The sequence below is a fragment of the Marmota monax genome, unplaced genomic scaffold (assembly GCF_021218885.2).
Source record: "Marmota monax isolate L192 unplaced genomic scaffold, Marmota_monax_Labrador192_F-V1.1 WCK01_AAM20220418_F8-fsc00084, whole genome shotgun sequence".
In the NCBI taxonomy this organism is placed as follows: domain Eukaryota; kingdom Metazoa; phylum Chordata; class Mammalia; order Rodentia; family Sciuridae; genus Marmota; species Marmota monax.
The window spans coordinates 7,297,983-7,322,029 of record NW_026694575.1 but is presented as its reverse complement, the minus strand read 5'-3'; the positions used below and the strand labels follow the sequence as shown (position 1 = coordinate 7,322,029).

General features: G+C 48.3%; 1 protein-coding gene and 1 long non-coding RNA gene across 2 annotated transcripts; both read right to left on the bottom strand.

Moving 5' to 3' along the window:
* Nucleotides 1–328: 328 nt before the first annotated feature.
* Nucleotides 329–24,047, bottom strand: Atp6v0e1 (ATPase H+ transporting V0 subunit e1). The gene is made up of 4 exons (XM_046421369.2): nucleotides 23,869–24,047; nucleotides 19,988–20,035; nucleotides 8,363–8,491; nucleotides 329–743 (listed from the first exon to the last, which is right to left on the bottom strand). Exons 1-3 carry the CDS (start codon nucleotides 23,970–23,972, stop codon nucleotides 8,398–8,400), a joined length of 246 nt encoding a protein of 81 aa, XP_046277325.1. The 5' UTR covers nucleotides 23,973–24,047; the 3' UTR covers nucleotides 329–743; nucleotides 8,363–8,397.
* On the bottom strand, nucleotides 18,103–19,970 carry LOC124077118 (uncharacterized). The gene is made up of 2 exons (XR_006846529.2): nucleotides 19,373–19,970; nucleotides 18,103–18,238 (listed from the first exon to the last, which is right to left on the bottom strand). It is a non-coding gene; the product is annotated as an uncharacterized LOC124077118 (long non-coding RNA).

Sequence of the window (24,047 nt, the reverse complement as noted above, 5' to 3'; positions counted from 1 at the left end):
GTGTCTGAGGCTAAGGCAGGCACTGCCGTGCCGGCTGATATTTGAGCCCCATGCATGCTGACCGTCTCTCTGCACAGAGCCATCAGCTTTTGAACTCACAGGGTCCCCAGTTTAAACATCTTCGGTTTCTCCAGTGCCTCGCCCATGGTGCTCCCAACGGTTACTGAATGATGAAGAAAAGTGCTTACCATCTCTTCAGGTGCCTCAAACTATGCGGCAGGGATTATACCTCCAACCTAAGTTTACACAACAAAAGCATTTTTTAAAAAGGCACTTTCTAGAGAAAAAAGAGCTTAGAAAAATGAGCTTTATAAGCACTGAAGCCGGATTCTATAGAAAGCAGAAAAATAATTTATTCCAAAAGATGGCAGAAGTAAGAAACTCATCCTGAAGGCACAGCTTGGTGTCAATCTGCTGGGACAGCTCTCCCCTGAGTATGCTCTCCTCCTCACGGCCCTGCAGGAGCCGCACGCATCCTGCCGCAGTGCTGTGTGCAGGCAGGAGCTCTCCGCATCTGCAGATGCCAGGCGAGAGGAGCTTTCCCAGGAGAAGAGCACAGGCAACCAGCTCAGTTGGTAGGCACTTCGTTCATCAGAGTGTAAAAAAGTGAAGGAGAAAATACTGCACTGCAGGGCAGGGCTTCAGGGGTGTTGAGAAGGGGCACAGACGCCCAGAGAGGCGAGTCCAAGAAGGCGATCTGGGTGTGGAGGCGATCCGCAGCTAGGAGGCATTCTCCTCACCACCTGCAAAACACAATTGTTCCAGTAACTGGTCCCCAACCTTCCTCCAGAGAGCAAAACCAACGTCAAGAAAGTTAATCAGGCAAATGCTTTAAAACAGGCAGGTGCTCAAAAAGTCCTTCAACAGAGCAGGCGCAATCACCATGCAAGTGTGGGCAGGTTTTGCAGGGCTGGGGTAAAGCTTACCAAGGCATTCTCCTCTTACCAAGGACACTGCTGAACTGTCACAGCGCACAGTAAGTCTGACTATGTTACAGAAAGCAGGAAGCATGAAGCCAAGACCAACAGTACTGGGGTCCAATGGGTTCTTCAGGGTCGCAAGCGCCAGAGCGCCTGTGTTCTCCCCTCCCCTCTCATAGGTTCAAAGCTCTCCTCCAGTGGCCACTCCCCAGGAACAGGCTCCATGTCCTGTCCTCAGGACTCCAGGTGGCCTTCCAGGTTGCTCCCTATTCTGACTACCACAAGCAAGCATAGGAGAAAAATGAGTCTCTTTTTCTAGTATGGTAACTGCAATACCACCCTTGCAAAGCTGGAAAATACATAAAGAAAGCATCTTCACAGAGTCAACTGCCTACAGTGCTTGCACAACGCCTCCATAGAAAGTCTCTGTTGGGCGGGGCTGTAGCTCAGTGCTGGAGCGCTTGCCCAGCATGCGGGAGGCCCTTGGTTTGTCCCCAGCACTGCAAAGAAAAGTCTGTTCTGATGTCTATATAAATAAAGCCCCTTGCCGGGTGCAGTGGCACATATCTATAATCCCAGCAGCCGGGAGGCTGAGACAGGAAGATTGCGAGTTCAAAGCCAGCCTCAGCAAAAGCAAGGCACTAAGCAACTCAGTGAGACCCTGTCTCTAAATAAAATACAAAATAGGGCTGGGGATGCAGCTAGTGGGCAAGTGCCCATGAGTTCAATCCCCAGTACCCCCCCAAAAAAAATAAATAAATAAAAAATAAAGCCACTTATGCTACTTTTGAAATTAAAAAGGCAATAAAGAAACAAAAATTTAATCATTGCTGCTGCCTTTTTTTGGGTACTGAGGACTGAACCTAGTAACTTGGGAAGCCAAGGAAGGAGGATCACAAGTTTGAGACCACTTGGGCAACTTAGTGATGTGTCTCAAAAAAAAAAAAAAAAAGAGGTGGGAATGGAGATATGGCTCAGTAATAGAATAGAGCCTCACTGGGTTCAATCCCTAGTACTGCCAGAGACAGAACAGAAAGAAGAAATCAAGCTGGCTATGGCACACAATGTGCCTAAGTGTGAAAACTGTGGGGGCGAAGTGCTCATGGGTGTGAGTGGCAGGGATGCTTGTTGAATTCGTTCAACACACAGTCATCAGGCAGGTCTGACAAGGCTGACGGTCACAGACAAGCAGCAACACCTGATGGGCTTAGATCTTCCAACTAGTGAAACCACAGAGAACCCACAGTGCAGCGTGGTAAACCTAGAACCCAAGTTACCCAGGACTATAGGACTATAAATTGCCCTTCTGGAGCAAGCTAGCTGGAGTCCCACTAAGGTAGGACACGTGGACAAAGCACATTCAACCCACGGTTAATAGAGGAGCTGGGGTGTGGCTCAGTGGTGGGGCGAAGAAAAAATAATGACTAGAAGCTTTTTTACAATGCACTAGGAAAAGGACACCAGGCCAAGGAGTGGCAATGACCAGGAAATGACCAGGGTGATGTGGCTTTCGTGGTCTGAAGGCCTCAGAAAACCTGTTGCTCTAATAATCGTTCTGTGTTCCCCTCCCTGGGCAAGCAGAACAGGCCCTGGGTGAGCCCCGGTGCAGGCAGAATGCAAGCTCCCCCGGGGAACCTCGAGTAGGGAACCCCAAATAGGGAACGAGTCGCTGTGTGCGACTTCCCATGAAGAGCACACTGAACAGACTTCCTCAGTGCTGAGGCCATTTGTGACAAAAGACAATCACAAGGGACAACACAGGCCCTCGCTTCTGGGAAACCTCACACAATGGGTTAAGTGCCACTCGATCTCACGATACCAGTTTGAAATCAATGCGAGCATTGTGCTCAAAAGCACTATCTTACGGTTTGATTTTTGGAGTTAGTGAAGGACACACAGAATCTCCTGTCCTATGACATAGCTGTTTGGGGTGTGGCTGGAGAACTCAAACAAAGGGTTCACATTCTCATCTCAAAAGCGAGGGACTAGCTAGGTGAACATCAGATAAAACTGAAAGACAAGAGGACCATCATGACCAGATCCAAGAAACCTGTTCAGCCCGTCCAATGGTCGACTGAGGCCAGAGGACTCCACCACTGAGCCATACCCCAGCCCTTTCACTTTATTTATTAACTTGGTATTGGGGACTGAACCCAAGGGTGCTTTACTACTGAGCTATATCCCAGCCCTTCTTATTTTTTGAGACAGGGTCTCACTAATTGTCCAGGCTGGCCTTGAACTTGTGATCCTCCTGCCTTAGTCTCCAGAGTTGCTGAGATTACAGGCATGTGCCACCACACTCGGTGTGAATGTATTTCTTAAAAGATAAGTACGTTAGGTTTAATTTTAATTTTTTCCTTTTAGATAAATTTGCAAAAGAAGTCCTTGTGTACGATGGTGTGTAAAGTGTGTCTTACAGGTGACAACAAGAGAAAAGCAAACCACAGGTACAGATTTACCAGTCCAAGGCCATGGGCTCAAAACTGAAGAGCTGAATACATTTAGGGATCAAAGCAAGCACTCTGAAACCAGGTGGCCCCGAAAGAAGTGTGAGGATTTGGGGTGTGCACACTAAGAAAACACCAGAAGCACCGAGGCAGCGAGCGGAGGCGAGAGCTCGAGGGGTGCCCAGAGGAGTGGTTCCTAATCTGCTTCTGAGGTTGGTGTAGGACTTGGAGGCAGGAAGGCTAAGTAAAGCTAACTAGGTCAAAAACACAAAAATAGTCACATCGACCCTCGGTCACAGCCGGAAGCAGTGAGAAGAAAGGACATGAAGGTGGTTTCAGGGCAGACAGGAAGGCCTTGCCGGCCAAGCCAGAGCGCTGGACGAACTAGCAGATTAGACATTCCTATCACTTGTGGCTCACAGGACCTTTGGTGACCCTGACAAATACTGTTTACTGAGATTTTACACTGCATTTCTAGAGGCATGTGGCACTAAAATCAGGGACCCCAGGTTAAAAAAGCAATAACAACCCCTAGCTGTTCAGAGAGAAGCGCAGCAAGTTTCTGGGGCAAGCAGTGACGTGTCTCAGGCAGCGCTCCACTGGCAGGACCGGTGGGCTACTCTGAGGCAGTATTTCAGAGACAGGGAGACCAGGTGAGGGCCACTGTCGTGGTTCCCAGATGCACTGATCTAGGTCAGAAATTAGGGTGGCTGGGGGAGTGGGCAGCAGATCAGAAACATGACAAGAGCGGCTGTCCCTGTGCAAGAGGAGAAAGGAGTGACGGGACAGGTCCATCCCCGAGTACAGAGGGAAACGAAGAATGGCAGATTATCTGCTAGAGAGGATGGAGTACCAGAAGACTGGAGCCATGAGACACCCTGCACCCTTCAGCACGCCCCAGGTGTGGCTCAAGTTCCACCTCCCAACACATCGCTTGCCCTTCGGCACCCACGGCCTTCTCTGAAACCTTTGCTCAGTATCACACCTCAGTGCACCCAAACATTTTTGGAATGTACAGAAAAACAGCTCCCACAGGGTAGAGGCCTTGCTACCATCACCCTCTATTCCTCTCTCATCCTAGGCTTTAGGGTAAAGCCTCTGCCCTGTAGGATCATGGTACAGCATAAGACAGTGTGTAGTAGCCCAGCTAACTTCCAGGACACTGGATCTGAACCCCAAGGCTGAATGAGGTGTACAGCGTGAGGCTGCAACTTGACAACAGTCACAACCGTGGCTCTTTACTGGGATTGAACCCAGGGCACTCAACCACTGAACCACATCCCCAGCCCTTTTTGATATTTTATTTAGAGACAGAGTCTTGCTAAGTTGCTGAGGGCCTCGCTGAGGGGTCCAGGAGGAGCAGACAAGGCTGGCGGTGGGCAGAGGTGCAGCTAACACTGCTCTCCTGAGGACTGAGCCACACTTCCAGCCCAGAAACAGAGCTCACCAATGACTGCGCTCAGCTCTGCACACAGGAAGGAAAACCATGACAAGCAACCCAAGTAGCAAAAAGTCAGTCAGGTGCTTCACAGGACGTGGTTCAGATTGACTCAGGTTCACCTGCGTGGAAGTCTTCTTGGGCTGGGAAGCAGCTCAGCAATAGAGACCCGTGGCTAGCATGTACAAGGCCCTGGGTCCAATCCCAGCACCAAACCAAAACCCAAACCAAAATATTCTAAAGCTTCCCTGATTGACCCTCATTTTTCTTTGAGAATACTATGTCTGGCTCATACCTACTTTCTAAACCTGGTCCCTTAGAGAAATCGTGTACCAAATCAAATCAACATCTCAAATTTAGTTTCTGTACTGTATCATCTTCCTGTTATGAAAAAGTTCAAAAGGTGAATAGAGTGCAATCTTTTTTTTTTTTTAGTTGTCAATGAACCTTTATTTTATTTATCGATATGCAGTGCCGAGAATTGAATCCAGTGCCTCACACATGCTAGGCAAGCACTCTACCACTGAGCCACAATCTTTTGATTTTTACCACCAGGATAAGTAAGGGCCCATCTTCAGAGTTCTGTCTGTTTTAATGCTAAGCAGAGATAGCGCTTTTTTTTTTTTCCTTTTTTCTTTTATTGAGATGGCGTCTGTGTTGCCCAGGTTGGTCTCAAACTCCTGGGCTCAGAGGATTTGCCTGCCTCAGCCTCCGTGAGTAGCTGAGACTAAAGGTATGTGCCCCCATGAGATTAGACTTCTTGATGTGATGATAACTCTGAAGTCCTAGAACTATGGAAATGTTGTAAAAGTGTTCAGTGAAGAAGAGGTATGATTCCATGCCCATCATACGGGACCTGAGGATGTGCTCTCGTGCTTCCTGGGACTTTGCTCTTAAAGGAATGACCTTCAATGCAAGGTTTCAAGCAGCCTGCACACATGTGTGGACCAGAGCGCAAATGCTAGGTGTGTGCCTGTCAATCAGCTTACCAGGTGCAGAGACAGAAAACACACACTCTTTAGATCTACCCACACAGGGTTATTCGGTATCAAAGGGTCCAATTCTCTTACTGCATAGGAAGCAAACGAAGCCTGCCATTCCCAGCTTTGAACCCCAACCAACAACCTCACCTAACATTTGCTATAGTACAAAAGAATGGCTGACCAGGTACAGTGACGCACACCTGTAATCCCAGCAACCTGGGAGGTAGATGGCAAGTTCAAGGCCAGCCTGGACAATTTAGTGAGAGAGACCCTGTCTCAAAAAATGGCTGGGGATGTGGCTCAGTGGCAGAATGTCTGTGGGTTCAGTCACCAGTACTACACAGACACACACAAAGGATGTGTTGAAGATAGGGCAGGTAGGGGAAAAAAACACGAGTTAAATAAAATCATAAAAAAGGGGCTGAGGATGCAGCACACTGACAGGGTGCTCTGCTTACAATCCTGAGCACTACAAAGAAAGAAAAAGAAACCAAAATTCCTTTTGGCAAAGGTAAAGCTAAGTGGGGAGAAAAGGCTGACTACTTGCCTCTCACTCTGGGAAACAGGCACTACCCTAACTGGCGGTGGGAACGCAAGGACCCCTGTGGGAGGGAAGGCAGCAATCTCCAGAAAGACAGCAGGTAGGTGCCTGAATCCCAGAGACTCCATTTTCAAGCAGTCTCCCTAAAGGTCACAGCAAAACTACAAAATAACATATGCAAAAGATGGTACTGTGGCTTTAGCAACAACAGCAAAACTGGACACAGCCTCTGACACTATTTTACACACACGCGCATGCACACAGACACACTTGCACATTTTTCTCCATGGTCCCTGGCTCACAATCCCCACCCCCAGGCAGGCTTAGAAACCAGAATCTCTCCGCCCTAAGGGGGCACAGGAAACTCTGATTGCTCCTGTCTTGGAGCTGGCCACAAAGAGATCCTCCAACCTGCCCCATCTGTGGCAGGTCACAGACCCTGCACTCCAGAGAGTCCCACCCCACACCCTAGAGGGCAGGAGGCTTCAGAGAGGCCAGGAAGAACCTGGGCCTCTCAGGGCTTTCCCACCGGGTCTGCTGGTGTTAGATGTGCAAGGAGGTCTCCATAAACACCCAGAACAGGGCTTGGTGAGCGTGGAGGCTGCTGAAGCAGCAGACCCTGCACCACGTGCCTTGCCCTATGCAAAGAACGCGTCTGGATCCTCTATAAAAGCAGCAGGTGTGCTTCCTGGAGTTCTGTGAGCCACTCATCCAACCTGAGAGGTTATGGGAACCCCAACTATGGCCAGTAGGTCAAAAGCACAGGTGAAACAAAGTGGGGGTTGGCAACTGGCATCGAAAGCCCGGAGCAGCCTTGGAGACCGAGCCCTCAACCTGTGGGATCTGACACCATCTTCAGGCGGACAGTGTCAGAGCTGAACTGGATTAAAGGACACGGAGCTGGAATGCCTGCTTGCTTGGTGTGTGGAGAACCCCTCGCCCCCAACATCTGGTGTCAGAGTGATCTGTGTTGAGAGGAGAACAGAAGAAAGCAAGTCTGAGTCACAGCTGGCTTTCCCCTCTGTATCCTCAGACAATGGCAAGGACATCAATGGCTACAGGAGACGAGGAAGGTGTCTGCATGTCAGTAAGCAACTACCTCTAGCACATGTTATTGGTGAATAAAACAAGGTACAGAATAGTACAATCTTTTCTGTAACAGCTGTGTGTGTGTGTGTGTGTGTGTATAAAATCTTGGTAAAATGAAACACTGGAAGACAGACTTTTATGAATATATCTTGTTCATGATTTCAACTGGAATTATGTTTTATTTTGCTTTGGGCACTGGTAATTCAACCTAGGGCACTCTGCCACTGAGCTATATCACCAGTCTTTTTATTTTTTATTTTGACACAGAGCCTCACTAAGTTGCTGAGGCTAGTCTCAAAATTGCAATCCTCCTGCCTCAGTCTCCTGAATCGATGGGATTAAAGGTGTGTGTCACCATGCCCAGCAATGGCTGAGGGATCTTGATGTTACCAGAAAGTGTGGGAACAAAAACTGATAACAAAATGGCAATAGCCGGGGCTGGGATTGTGACTCAGCAGAAGAGTGCTCACTAGCACGTGTGAGGCCCTGGGTTTGATCCTCAACATCACATAAAAATAAATAAAACAAAGGTATTGTGTCTAACTACAACTAAAAAATAATTTTTTTTTTTTTTAAATGGCATAGCTGCCAGGCAGGGACGCACACACCTGTAATTCCAGCAGCTCTGGAGGCTGAGGCAGAAGGATCACAAGTTCAAAGTAGCCTCAGCAAAAGCAAGGCGCTAAGCAACTTGGTGAATGTCCAAGTTCAATCCCTGGTATTCCCCTACCCGCCCCCCGAAATCTGTTGGCTCAATCTAAAACCAGGGGATTCTCCTGAGAATGGCCCAAGTTCTAAATGTACTTCTGCTCTTCAGGTCACTCTGCTTTCAGCAGCCGGCTCCTGCACGGTGTTAAACTGGCCAAAAGAGTCTGAGAAGCCGTCGAGGCCACCTCCAGCCACCCCACAGCAACACTACTGTGAAAGGTCCAGAGCAAAGTCACCTGGAAGACTGGGCGCTGCGGAGCCGTGTCCCTCCTCAAGGCCAGTGGTACCTCAGATACCAGATGGTTTCATTCTTCAACTGTGGTCCAAAGAGAGGGTTGAGCTGGGCCAGAATTGCAATCAGCCAACTGAAAAAAAATGACGGAGAAAAACAGAATGTGGTGAACTCATGTTGCAGCAAGAGCATTTTCATTTAGGATGTCAGAAGCACGTTAGTAGAACTTAAATCTGTTTTGCTTGGACCGAATCTTCAATACACACTGTGTTCATGGGAGCAAGTCTGACAACAAAACATTTCCCAAATAGCCAAGCTTTGACTTCAGCCCGCCGGCTTCCATTAGACCAGAACACACCCCGCTTCTCTAGCCATACCACTAAGACACGTAAGAGCACCAGTGGAGCTGGACCAAGTGGGCATTTAGCTTCTGCTGCTTGGTTCAGAATCTAAACAGCAAGGCATGCCCCTGTACTCCAGACCAACACGGAAGAAGAGCAATAGTAAAGGTGAAAGATGGCAGTTATCTTTTAAATGTGCTTATATTGTTCAGAAAGTTCTGAATAAATGGTTTTGTACCTACTAGAGTAATTCATATGCCCAATGATATTTGAGTATTGCTGAGCTAAGAGCAAAGCAAAGAGCAAGAAGAAAGATAGTAAGCAAATGTCTGGCCATTCAAGTCATTCCATGGTCAACATCCTATGCAAATATTTAATGAACACGTACTAGGTTCCAGGCCCCAGAAGTACAATGGAGAAGAAAAAAACGTCACTATCTTCATAGAGCTTACATAAGGCCAGGCAATAAATACCATAAAGAAAATAAAGCAAGGAGAAGTAGAAAATGGCTGAGGGTACCATACTTTGACAGGACGGTCAGGAAGGGCAGTAACCAGAAAGAAACAGAGCACATGCTGCCGTTAGCTCCTATTCACAACACAAGCATCAACCAGAACTTCTCCATGGCAGGTGGGGGGACTGCAGGCCCAGCTTCCGCCTACTGCCATACAGTGACACCCCATTCTCCCCTTCCCACAGGGGCCCAGAGCATGCTTTCTGAGGAGCAGGAGAGACGCTGCAGTGGACTCCTGAACTTTCAGGACCCTAAGCTTCCCTATGCGAAGAGAACTTGCCAAACCCAACCAGGCAGTCATCAGGCGGGCCCTCTCCTCCTGGGTGCTGTCATCCTGGGATTCTTCCAAGGGATCAGAAGGTGGACTTGAGCACCAGGAAGGGAGGGCAGGGCACTGGCCAGAGTACAGGAGCAGTGGTGCCCCAGGCCAGGCACTGCCCTCCCCGTCCCACGAAGGTAGTTCTGACACAGGAAACATAATACTTGAGGAAATCAGGCCAAAACAGATACCGCAAGCCAACTCACTTTATAAACGAAAGTTAATTCAAATGCAACTCTGATCCGTCCTTAGAACGAGGGTATTAACACAAACACAAGACAGGATGGTAGTGGGTTCACCCTCCACCTGCCATCAGAGAGGAGGCCCCGCAGACACGCTGGAGCGCTGGGCCACAGTCACCACTGACGGTGCAGAGCTCAGAGTGATGGAAAATTCCACCCAACCCAGGATTTCCCCAAGTCCAGCAGCCAATATGAGCTGCTGCAGAAGCAGCTGACCACGTTTCATAAGAGGCTGAGACAATGGCCAGTGCTTGGAAATACTAAATAAAAAAGGATGTCGGGACCTAAACCAGCCTGTCTCCTTTCATCACCAAGAACATACAGTATGGAAAAAAGTGAGCGCCTCCTGCGTTTGGGGGGCCATTCTTGGGAGTGGTGGCTCCCAACCCTGGCTGGCTGCACAGCACAGCATCCTGGAGCTTCCCAGATGTGCTGTGGCCACCCCACCCCCCACCTTCCATTTCATCCTAACACAACCAGGGAGAGAAAGGCCAAGTGATCTGCTTTGGTCACAATGCTAATTAGGTAGTAGCAGGTCTTAGAGCAGAAACCAGGCCAGCTGGGTGTTCCCACTATAGAAACCGACCTTTTGACATCTTAACTGAGAGCATCTCAGAAGGCAAGAGCTTAGCCAGAACCCTGCTGGAGAGCCCATCTGCTGGATGTCAAGTCCACCACTCCCTTTGGCACGCGGTAGGAATAGAGCGCGAAGGACAGAAGGAAGGCTACTCGCTGCAGAATTCAGGTGTTGGGGGTCAAACACAGGGGCATTCACCACCAAGTCACATCCCCAGCCCTTTTTACTTTTTATTTTCAGAAAGAGCCTTGAGCTGCCCAACCTTGCCTGGAACATGCCATCCTCCTGTCTCAGCCTCCAGAGTCACTGGGGTCATAGGCATGTGCCACCATACCCAGACAGAAACTTTCTGAATTTGGTTTTACACTTTTTTTTCTTTTTCTTTTTGAGATGGAGTCTCACTGTGTTGCCCAGGCTGGCCTTGAACTCCTAAACTCAAGTGCCCTAGCCCCCAAGTACACACAATTTTTAATGTTTCAAGTCAAGCAAAAAACAAAGGACAACAATAACAACCCACTTTAAGAGCAAAACCAACAAAGCACAGTTCAAGAAAATTCCTCGGGAAGCAGGCCAGCTAGCTCATTTGAAACTGCACAGAGGAATTTCCGCTGGAGCCAGCTGAGCTCCGTGCCCGCTTGCCACTACATCCCGATGCCAGAAATGCCTGAAAAGAGCGGGCACACGGCGTGCTGCAGGAGAGGAGCCCACTGCGCGCCGATGGCGGGGCACGTCCAGAGAGCGACTGGACATGCCCTTCCCTGCGCCCCAGCTTTCCACGTCTTCCTCACCCGAGGGCCAGCCCTAAGCCCAACCAGAGTATTCAGGCTCCCCAGACAGCCATGGGTAGTGGACACTTCAGAGGACGGCAGGGCTGCGATGGATCAGGGATGAAGGATGAGGAAACAAGTCCAGAGAGCCTAACACCCCACAGGGATCAGTGCGAGAGCTGGAAGAGGTGCCCAGGCCCCCGACTCCACTACACCAGCTGCCTCCATGAGGCACTCGGAGGAGTCCAACCCCCAGCCGAGGCTGCCTCACTTCCCAGCCACTCCACACCACATCCTGCACTGGACTGGGTGGACAGGTCAGCCTGAGAAACCAGGAGCCACACATAAGAGACAATGGTGGCAGTAAGGGCCTAGACAGAGAGAAGCCTGGGCACTTTTGACTAACAAACACTGCCCTGCAGCCCAGGCTGGGCCGAGCTCCTGGTTCTCAGAATTCTCCAGTGTCATCTGCGCCCTCGCCACAGTCTGGCTCTATTCGGCCCTCGCCATCCTGCTGTGCTCTCTGGTCCACAGTCAGATGCTGGAACAGGGAACAAAGGCACAGGTTACTTCCTGGTGATGGTGACACACAGATGGAGCGACCTGACTTTGTCCAGCTTCCCTGTTGGCATGGGGAAGTCTGCAAGCACCACTCTACTGATGGACCCTCTGTCCCTACAGCCAGGGCGGGAGAGGAGTGACCTCTGCCGGTGAGCTCCCAGAGACAGCAGAAACGCGGGTAAGAGACCTGCCCTGGCTCCATTAAGGTGGCCTCTGTCAAGTTATCTGATTTATGACACCAGTACTTTCAAGGGCAGCAAGGTTGGGACTCGGTATTGGGGTGCATTTTAAGTCTAGCTGTGCCAACAGCAAGAGTGGCTACAGGCAGATGATCTCACAACCCCACGTCTGGCTCCCTGTTTGTAAAATACAAGTGACAATCCTGCCGAGGTGCTGAGAATTTCAGAGCTAACGCCAGTGCTGTGTGCAGTGGCCAAGGAGCAGACCTTCACCTTTGCTGGCCGTGCCCTTCCTCTGTGGGCAGCTCAAAACCTATTTAAGCCGCGCAGGGCACTGCCCGCTCCTCACCTCAGGAGTTTCCCACTCGGCTCCCACCTCCTCTGCCACACTGGCAGGCAGCTCCCCCAGGTTCCCACCCCCGCTGCACACACCCCCCGTAAAGCCCTGGACAGTGAGCACGACCTATAACTTCCAATGATTAGAACGGGTCACACCACACGGTGGGATTTAAGAAAGGGAGATGACCCTGCATGGACCTGACCAGACCTGGTAAGTCCCTCAGGACAGGGCCCCGCCTGCCTGCACCTGCACGGCGTGTCTTGGACCTCCTGCCTCCACTCCAAGTGCACCTTGCAATACCAGCTCAGGAGTCCCTCTTTCTCCTTGAAGCCAGTGTGACGTTCAGCTCAGCGTTCTACAGTGGAGAGAGCCGGGAGACTGGGCAGGAGCAGGCTGGTGGGCCAGGGAGTGGGCTTGGGGACATTCGGTGAAGTCTGCCCAGGCTCAGGCCCCCGACACGGTCCCTCTTTGATCTGGTGGCCTCGCCCAGCAAGACATGGAAACCAGATGGCCTGTGCACTTGGCAGCCCTCCTGCTTGCACAAGCACAAGGACCTCCATAACGCAGCAGGGCCATGGGCCACCTGCCTCCTGTCTAGCAGCTCCACACCAACTCGGGTCTGGCCAAACCCACGAAGCCCCCTGCTCTCTGCAGACTTTGCGGTCCAAATCCCTTCCATGGTGTCGTTCCGTGGGCAGGATCCCTGTGTACCATGAGCAGTTTCCTTTTGCCTTACAGTTCCTCTTTTACCCCTGATAATGCTTCTTTATGTTAAACCTGCCCTGCTGAACCCACTGTGCAGACTATTTCCTCACAGGACCCAGACTGCTACAGGAAGACAAGGATTTGACAGAGGAGATCCTGATACCAGCTTTGAAGATGGAGGGGCCCCCATAGCCAGGACCTCCAGGATCTGACAGTGGCCCCAACCATCAGCCATCAAGGAAGTAGAGACCTCAGCTCCAGGAACTGGCAAAGCCACAAGAGCTTGAGAGAGAACGGCAGGCTCCAGAGGAGAAAGCCCGCAGTACCTTCCCTACTGCACACAGCGCTACCTGGGCCGCGGCCCCTTACGACCAAGAAATGCCCTGTTTTTGCCAGTTCTAAATTGGAAGCACCCTCTTTTTCTTCCCTCCATACTCAAGGCTCACTTCCTATCCCAGGCCTTCCAGCTCAGAATGTGTCGCAACCCTTTTTTTTCTTTTTGCCTGGAGACAGGACAGGGTCTTTCTATGCTGCCAGCTCAGGATGGTCTCAAACTCATAGGCTCAAGCACTCATCTTGCCTCAGCCTCTCTAGTAGCTGGGACTATAGGGGAGGTGACTATAGGTATGTGACAGCAGGACCAAAGGGGTACATCACCATGTGCAACTTGTGGCAATCCTCTTATCTGCCAGATTATAAAGGAAAAGACCAGGGCTGGGGATGTGGCTCAAGCGGTAGCGCGCTGGCCTGGCATGCGTGCGGCCTGGGTTCGATCCTCAGCACCACATACAAACAAAGATGTTATGTCCGCCAAAAACTAAAAAATAAATATTAAAAAGTTCTTTCTCTCTCTCTCTTAAAAAAAAAAATAAAAAATAAAATAAATAAAATAAAGGAAAAGACCACAAAATCAGACTAAGAATAAACTTTTCCATGGTGGGTCCTTAGCAGGCTGGGCCAGGTACCTTGCGCTCCCTTCCCCTGGAAACAAGCATCTCTAATATATCCCTGAGAGAAAAATGATTAAAAGCAATCCTCAGACTGAAAAACTAAGTGAAGGCAAGCACCCATGAGTGGGGGAACAGGTTCTGTCCCTGTCGCAAGAGCACATACCCACCAGGGGAGCTGTGTGTTGAGACCTCAGAGGACATGGCAAAGAGCGGAGAAAGCAGGACCCACCTGGAGCGGCCCAATAAAAGCTTTACACACCACTCCCCACGAAGCAGGAACCCCAACGGGTTACTTCTTGAATTAAGGATAAATCAGACTTTAGAGAAATTAACTACCTCAAGTCTAAGGATCAAGAAATATGAAGGAGGCCTATGAGAACTGGCCACCATACGGTTTGCAACTCAAATTCACACTAATAGGATGGTCTAAACAAACCATAAACCAAGAATTTCATTAATCTTAATTTTTTGTGTTGGAGAGGTTCTAGGGATTGAACCCAGGAAGCGCCACCACTAAAATACATCCCTAGCCTTTTTATCTTTTCTTCTGAGGAGGGGTCTCACTAAGTTACTGAGGCTGGCCTTGAAACTGTGATCCTCCTACCCCAGCCTCCAGACTCCCCAGACTACAGGCATGCACCACCATATCTGGCAAGAATTTATTAATCTTGATTTAGTCGTGGCTTCTCCTGGCAGAAACAACATAAATCCTCTGTGGAGAAGCTTGCCTTTACACCAGACACCAGGAAACCATCCACATGAAACTACACGTAAATATGACTAAACACACACCAAAACAAAACACCAAAGACGTTACCACAACAGCCAAGAGCAAAGAGACTCGCGAGGACTTTAGACGATAACGTTGTCAGACCTGAACTGTGTTGTTCCTGTTTTTGGTGTGGAACTCGGACAGGGCCTTGTGCGTGCTGAGCTCGCTCCGTGGAGGCCATGTTAGGGTTGGCCTGTTTTTTCTTTGCCTGGTACTGTCGACTGAACTGAGTTACATCCCCAAACACCCCTCCCCCCTTTTTTAAATTTTGAGACAGGGTGTCACTACATTGCAGAGGCTGTCCTTGAACTTGTAATCTTCCTGTCTTAGGCTCTCAACTGCCAGATTACAGCTCTGCCCAGCATAGCCCTACTATGTTTTAAGAAATAAGACAAACCTAAAAATGTGCAGTGAGCAGGAATAAAGGAAGCCAAGCAAGACTTTTAAAGCAGCAAAATGAAATTACATAGAAATGACAAATATCTGAAAATTTAAAAATGAAAGGTACAGGTGTGGTGGCACCTGCCTGGTGGCTCAGGAGCTTCAGACAGGAAGATCACAGTTCAAGGCCAGCCTCAGCAATTTAGCAAGGCCCTAGGCAACTCAGTGAGACCCTGTCTCAAAATAAAAAAATAAAAAGGGCTGGGAAGGGGTCACTGGTTAAGTACACCTGGCTGCCTGGCTTCAATCCACGGTACAGAAAACAAAAGTCCAAGTGAAGTTCCGGTCCAGTATGACGGAGGAGAACCATATCTGATTCTCCTATAGGTAGCTATTATAGATTCCAGACAAAATGTCAAAAGCCACTGTGTGATGGTGTCCAAATGCAGGCGGAAGGCTCGAGGTGGCCCTGTGGCCGAGAGCTTGCCGAGGTTGCACCAGGCCCTGAGTGATCCCCAGCACCCACACCGCACAAGAAAGGCAGGTAGAAACCACAGAGGATTTGGCCCCTGAAAGAAGGCAACCACTGACCCCTGACGCAGCATTTACCCAGAGGACACCACGTAGTGGATGTGGATGTGAGCGGAAAACTGCACTGTGATGGGCCTGAGGAGTCCGAAGACGAAGCTCAGAGCTGCCAGAGGGGACACCAAAGGGGGATTAAAAAAAAAAAAAGAGGGAGCCACAAAGAGGAGTCCTAACGTCTGTGTGTGAGTTTCCCTTAAATCCTGGCCGACCCCTGACCACACAAGAACCCCCTGGTGGAAAACATACTGTCCAGGCCTGGATGAGAGGGGCTCTCAGCTGCTGCCCACCGCAGGGAGAGGCAATGAGGGGCCTGGACACCTCAACCAGAGCAATTAACAAGCGACTAGCAATTTAGCAAGGCCCTAGGCAACTGCAACCCCAGAAGGGCCAGCCTCAGCTGAGCCCTCACCCAAAGCCAAGGGTGAAACTGAACACACCTGCCCCAGCAAAGCCAAGGGTGAAACTGAACACACCTGCCCCAGCGGAGGGCAAAAGCAAGCGCCCTCGAGCTCCAAGGGATAGCTAGCCAGGACTGCTTCTGAAACAAAACCCAAACCTATTTCAGAGGAAGAGAGTGGAATACAGGGTATTTATCATCTACAACATTTAGAACTCAGTGAAAACACAGACATGCAAAACAATAAACAAAACAAACAAAAAAAACCCAGGAACAAAAAATCTGACCAAGAGTAAAAAAAAGGAACCCTCAGAGACTGATTCCCAGATGTCCCAGATGCTAGAGATGAAAGGCCAGGACTTCAAAGCGTCCATTATAAATACATTTTAAGACAAAAAAGAAAAAAAAAAAAGGTCAAAGAGGGAACAGATAGGAAGTATCAGAAGGTAAATTAAACATATAAAAGAACAACTGGAAATTCTAAACTCAAATGCATAACTATCTGAGGTGAAAACCATCTCTGCAGGGGCTGACCAGCAGATTATCAGGGACAGGGGTCAGTGAGCCAGGGACAGAGGAGCAGAAGCCACGCAAAATGAAGGAATGCGGGGAACACTGATGTGGTGGAAGGAGGTGGGCTTGGGGCATAGCTCAGTGGCACGTGCTAGCCTAGCATGTGGCATGCGAAATGCCCAGGGTTCCGTCCCCAGCAAGCAAGCGTGCCTCACACAGAAAAAATAAGAGAACAAAATCAAGCAGTCCAAAATACACACAATTGGAATCTTGGAAGAGAAAATATATACAGAAAAAAGAACAGAGGAAATTTACTCTGAAAGATTCCCAAATTTGGTGGTAGACATTAATTCTAATCAAAATAAATCCAAAGAAGTACTCCTGTATCTATGCATAGGATCATCAAACTGTTGCAAATTGAAGATGAAAGAGAAAATCTTAGTGTGGTGGTGTGTGCCTATAACCCCAGTGACCCAGGAGGCTGAGGCAAGAGGATCACAAGTTTGAAGCTAGCCTCTGCAATTTAGCAAGACCCTGACTCAAAATGAAAAATAAATAAATAAAGGACAAAGGACACAACTCGGTGATAGAGCAGCCCTGGGCTCAATCCCTGGTACAGTATACAAAAAAAACAAAACATAACCAACTATTCAAATCACAACTGAGTTTCTAAGAGAAACAATAGAAGCCAAAAGGCAACCAAACAGCATCTTTAAAGTTCCTATAAAAAGAACTGGCACTGTGCCTGCCTCACAAGCACGACACCCCGGGTTCCACCCGAGGATCAGGGGAAAAAGAAATCTCCAGCATCACCAAAAATAAATAAATAAAGCTAAAATCCAAAAATAGTAGCTGGGCACAGTGGCACTCACCTGTGTCCTGCCTGCCGGGCAAACTGGGGTAGGAGGACGGCTTCAGCCCAGGGTTCAAGCCCAGCCTAGGCAATACAATAAGATCCTACCACTACATAAGTGAAAAAAATAATTTTATAAGAAATTTGTGTTGGGCATGGTGGCCAACACCTGTAATCCCAGGGACTCGGGAGACTGAGGCAGGAAGATCACAAATTCAAGCCTCGCCTCAGCAACTTAGTAAGGCCCCCATCTCAAAAGCAAAAATTAAATAAAGACTAGGGATGTAGGCCTGGGTTAAATTCCCAATACTGCAAATTTTGAAAAAGGAAAGAAAAGAAAACCTGTGCTATATAAAGAGCATCCCAAACCCCCCAGCCCTGGCCCGCAGTTAGAAACAAACCCAAGTGGAGCCAGGCGCAGTGGCACACTCTGCGATCCCAGCGGCTCGGGAGGCACAAACAAGTTCTGTGTTTTGGAATCAGACCTCAAACAAGAACAGACCAGCAAGGGAAAAAATGCCACGGACAGAAGGCGATTAAAAGCCCAAGAGTGCATTTCAAAACACAACTCTGGAGGAAAGCCGGTTTCTTTGGGTGTGTCTGAGTTCAAAAGACGCACTTTGGGGAACAGTTCCTACACTGCCTCCCCTCATGCTGGAACCTAAATCCTAATAAAGCCTCTTGCAGATAGTTTTTTAAATATATATATATATTTTCAAGAAAACACACTATTAGTGCCCAAAAGTGAAGCTTTCTTGTGAATTTCAAGGTTTTTTATTTCATTATACAATCTCATTAATTTGTGGATACAGTATGTGAAATATTCAGGGTCTGAACTTCATATCTTTCAGGCAGGTGTCTTGCTTAATAGGGTACACCATCTGCTTTCAAAGAAACAAAGGAGAAAAGCGGTTTCATAAAGGTAATATCACCCAGGTCATCTCTCCATGAAACAGTGTCTAGAAGCATTTATGCAGTAACACTTGCCAGCCATGGTGCTGCTGCCTGGGCTGGGGGGCTGAGGAGCTAGGGATGTGGCCCAGTGGGAAAGCACCTCAGGTTCAATCCCCAGTATGACAACAACAATAATAAAATATAAAAGGGGGTGGGCAGCTGGGGAGAGCTCAGTGGTACAGCAACTGGGTTCAATTCCCAGTACCACATACAATCAAAACCAAACCCCACTATGAACTACCTCTACAACACAGCAATGGTAGTACGAGTCACTGTCAAGACAACGTGCACCAGCACGTGGGGACAAAGGAAGAAATGAACTAGTCTAGACAGCAAGAGACAGGAGCACACTGACAGTCCTCAACTGAATCACCAGGACCCCAGGTAAAATCACTTCCCACCAAGTCCAGTTACTCATTTTACACTTGAAAATGAAAATAGGAGGCATGAGACTGCTGGAAAGGTTCTTTTGTCTTAAAGAGAACATCATGAAAGGCAGCCACCTTTCAAAGACCATGGAGAATCAGAAGCCACAACCTGTTGGCCTGTTTTGATTCACTCCAGACTCACTCCCCAGAGAGTCGTCTTCTCTCCTCTGAGACACTGTCACCAGCCTCGCTGCTCATGCTACAGAGCTCTTCAAGCTATCAAAACAAAGGCCTTGCCGGTGCGGTGGCACACGCCTGTAATCCCACCAGCTCAGGAGGCTGAGGCAGGAGGATCGCGAGTTCAAAATCAGCCTCAGCAACAGCGAGGCACTAGGCAACTCAGTGAGACCCTGTCTCTAAATAAAACACAAAATAGGGATGGGATGTGGCTCAGTGGTCGAGTGCCCCTGAGTTCAATCCCAGGAACCAAAAAAGAAAAAAAGGGGGCGGGGGAGAGAATCACTAGTTCTAAACTCTGAAAAGAAATTCCTAAAAAGATGACTTTCATGGTACGTGATATCTACCTCAATTAAAAGAAGAAGAAATACTGTGATCTTTGAGTACTCTGAAGCAGTCACTCTCTCCAGGAACTCATTAAATCCATGTTTTTATCCTGAGACTGGACTCACTCACATTCTCAGGGAGGGAGAAATGTAGAGGAGACTTGGAAACAGCTCACGCAGCTCTGCCATTTCTGGTCTTCGAGAGAATAAAGAGTGGCACTACACATATACGTGGCAAGAAAAGAGATGAGCTTACATAATCCCCAAATGGTCTTCACTCAATCATTTATGTAAATTATATAACTATTCCATAGATATGAATTATTACACTTGAATACAGTTTACAATAAAATTAGAAAAATCACCCTCACTCTTCTCGAAGGTAAGTCTAGTTCGACCTTTGTTCATGAAACAAGTCATAATAAGACAGTTCATCAGCCTCACAGTGAGTTACGGAAGTGAAATGAGTAGATCTAAACAAATCACAATGCTAAAGTATCAAGCAGTATGATGATAATTTCCAATTAATTAAAAGCTTCACCCTGTGCCAATCACACTGAACTTTTATTCCCAAGAGAACAGCATCTGCACAGCTCTCACATGATACAGTGAGCACCTGAAAGAGTGGTTTTTTCAATTTGAGGACACACAAGGGCTAAGCTCCCATAAAACAAAATGTGTAATCACACACATTATAAATACAAAAATAATCGCTCATTATTTTGGGAAAAAACAATATACTTACAAGAGATAGCAGCAAACTGAACAGGTCACCAACATGGTGATGATGACTCTAAAAACAAAGCACAACAAAGGCAAATGTTATCAGATCACCAGTGAACCAGGGACACAGTGACGCTGTAAGTCCCCTCCCGACGTGGTCAAGCTGCCACTGATTGTGCACCAAGAAAGTGGATCCATATCTGCTTGAATATCCAGTAGACTAAAGTGTGCCCGGGATACACCTGGTCCAATCCACATCCATCTGCAACTGAACAGAAAAATCTGTAGTGACAGTTAGTTTTGACAGCCCAGTCACTACCAGATTTGGTACTATTCTCTGCAATAAATTAATACAGTACTTTTAAAACTATGCTCTCTGATACTGACTCTTCCCATCTTTACTCATGTCTAAAAAGTTAAACTTGGGCTGGGCATAGTGGTGTACACCTATAATCCTTTAAGACTCAGGAGGCTGAAGCAGGAGGATCACAGTGAGGCCAGCCTCAGCAAATCAGTGAAGTCCTAAGCAACTCAGTGAAACTCTGTCACAAAATAAAAAAAATAAAAAGTGCTGGAGATGTAGCTCAGTCGTAAAGCACCCCTGGGTTCAATACCCAGGACCAAAAAAAAAAAAAAGCTGAATTTCAATCTTTCTAAAACAAAACTCATGATATCCTCTTTCATCTCTTTTTCAAAAGTTCCTCTTATAGATCTCCTACTCCCCAGAGGGCCAGAGGTGTAGCTCAGTGGTAAACTGCATGCTTAGCATGAGTGAGGCCCTGGGTTCAATCCCCAGCACCAAAAATCCAAAATAAACAAACAAACAAACAAAAACACTTCCTCCTTCCCAGAAGCAGTTGTGCCATTTCCACCTATCTGATCCGCCCGCCCCTCAATCCACCATCCTTTGCTCATGCCCACTCTGCACCCTTGCTCACCTAATGCAGGGACTGGTAACCTTGAAGCATCTCTCCCCTGATAGGCTTGCTCTTTTCCAACTGCACTGTCAGCAGCTGGCCAGGATGCTAGGGCAGCATATGGCTCAGATTCGAAGCTCCCTTCCCTCTCTTTCATGCCACCCACACCATCGCTTAGACTCACCTGTCTGGACTATTCCTTTCATCATATCCCTCTCTAGTCCCACATCACCCACAGGAGTGGCTTCCAAAGAGGGATCTCCACATCCCAGGAAGCAAGCAAGACTCCCCTGGATTGGAAAGCAAATATCAGAACTCCTGTTTATAATTATTCCTAAACCATTCTTCAGAAGTTATGTGAGGGTCGAGTGCGGAGGCGCACACCTGTAATCCCAGCTACCTGGGAGGCTGAGGCAGGAGGATTATAAATCCGAGGCCAGCCTGGGCAACTTGGTAAGACCCTATCTCAAAGTAAAAAGGGCTGGGGATGTATTTCAGGGGTAGCGTACCCCTGAGTTCAAAACACCCAGTACCACAAAATTAAACAAATAATACACTGTTTCATATAAAGCTCCCTCATTAAAACATTAGCTTCATATGTGCTTTCTAAGAACTGCATGCAGAGTCTTTAGAGGTGAAAAGTCACACTGGCTGCAATTTTGCTTCAAATGGCTGGGCAAATTTTATACACACAAGTATTCATAAACAAAGCGAAAATGGGTATGTTAGTTATTTAATCTACGTGGTAGTATGTGGCCCTTATTGTCATTGTCACTCCTTCCACTTTTCGATGTCTGAAATGTTGATAGAAAAACCGGAGCTGACTGAACTCCTGCAGGCGAACTCCTCTGCGCCTCCCTGCCTTCCGCCATGCCTGGCAGAGCCAATGTGGAAAGAAAAAAAAAAGCTTTTAGAGAATCTGTGGATTATCAAAAAAAAAAAGGGGGGGGGTCATGAAGACCAGGAAAGGCAAGAAAGCTGGCACAGACTTATTTTATCTCACTATTCCACTGCAGGAAAGAGTGGAAAGGGCTTGCCTCAGGCTAGCCTCCCTGCCTCCCAGCCTCCCTCCCTCACCAGGCCTCTAAACTCACAACCACCCAACAGTCCACACTGCAGTGCTCCGGGGTCTCTCAGGAAAGAGGATGTAATATCAGAGTCCTCTGTCTTTCTCCCTTCTTACACAGTTCTTTTACTTATCTTCTTAATGAAGACTTCAATCTCTTAAATCAGAAATGCTTTTTCTGTATTAAAAACACAATCCATGAAGCAGCTCAGCTCCTTTGCATATTAAAAAAACAAAATCTGATTTGCAATCTTTTCCAGAGGTAAAGGGGAACTAGTACTAATTCAGTACTAATGTTTCCATTTTACCATGAGGAAATAGGAACTTGGAAAAGTTAACTCAACTGTCCATTGTCAGAGGTCATCCACCCAGGAGCAGTTCTCAAGTGTAATCCTACAACTCCTGGAGACCTTGTCTCAAGACCTGCTCAATCCTACCAAGAGCAGGAAATACAAGAACTGTGGTGAGGGCATGAATGTACCCATATATCACCAGCAGATCAAATACCAGAACCTTCATGCTAGGCTAGAAACTGAATAGAAACAGGAGGGGTCTCAATACCCTGGATATGATATGCTTTTAATAAATGCTTTTCTGAAGCTGAAGGCAAGAAAGGCAGAAGAGTAATGAAACATGAAGATATAAACACAACAAAGAATTTTGATTTTGTTGTCTAATTCCAACTAAATCTGGCTTATATGAATTGTTTTAATAACCTCACAATTCTGACACTATACATCGACTACTAAGCTGGGCAGACTAGCCCACAACTGTAGTCCAGCTACTGGGGAGGCTAAGGCAGGAGAACTGCTTGAACTTAGGAGTTCATGGCCCACCTATTAGACACAGTAGAGACCACCCTTCTTTTTTTAAAATTGTTTTAGTGGTTGATAGGCCTTTATTTTATTTATTTTTATGCAGTGCTGAGAATCGAACCCAGTGCCTCACACATGCCAGGCAAGTGCACTACCATTGAGCCCCAGCCCCAGCCCAAGAGACCACTCTTCTTAATAAAAATAAAAAATAAAAAAATCTATGCCAACCACTCTGCTGTGGAGGTATGACCCTATATAATTGCTTTATGGGGAAGGGGGTCATGATGCTTGCAAATGATGGACATTCATCTACCATGTTTCCTTTAAAAAAAAAAAAAAAGAATAGTTTATTTTTAGGGTAACAGAAGGAACAGATATAAAATCAAGCCTATCCCAGACAGCAAAGGAGGTCCAGGAAGTAATAAGTTTGTTTTCCTTGAATCAAGGCCACCTAACTACCGACTCCACATTTACTGCGTGCCTACTGTGCATGCAAGAGGCTGTGAAACCAGGCCACAAGCCAGTTTCAAGAACTGAAGCAAGAGATAGTATTTCTGACAAACTGTGACTTTAGTCCAAGTTTCCCTCCTGCATTGTCTTGAGCTAAGAAAAAATAATTTAAAAAAAAAAAGAGGAAGCAGAAAGGAGCGTCTTAGAGTTTCTTGGCCATTGAGGCTCTGTATGACACCACCCTCGAAAAGCTCGACACACGGGTCTGCGATTGAAAAACGCAGCACGCGTCTCGGCCAATCCTCCTCAGCACGGCGACGCTCAAGGCACCGGGGCGCCTAGGGGACGGTGTGACGCAGGGCCGCCCACGACACCCGGGATGACACCCCCGGCTCCCGGGAGCGCACCTCCGCGGGCCAGGCCTGGCGCCCCGGTGCAGGGCCCGGGCCGTCGCAGAGCGCGCCCACAGGAGGCGGGGAGGGCAGATGCTGATTCTTTTATTTGACCCTCTCTTCAGGGTTTCGGACCCAGGCCTCCGGTGGGAGCCGGCGGGCGAGCGTCGGCGGGGAGGACACTCGTCTCCAGACTCGGGGCGCGGCGCGGAAGAAGCCCCCGATTCCCGGCCTGGGGCCGCCCTCGGCGCCACCGCACTTACCCGCGGTTGGGGCCCTTGGGGATGAACCAGGGCACCAGGAGGCCCACGAAGCCCCAGAACACGCTCATGACGATCAGCGGCACCGTGAGGCCGTGGTACGCCATGGTGGCCGCGAGCCGACCACCCTGCCCAGCCGGTCCCCCGCGCGCCCTACCCGGAAGTGTCAACAGCCGGCCGCG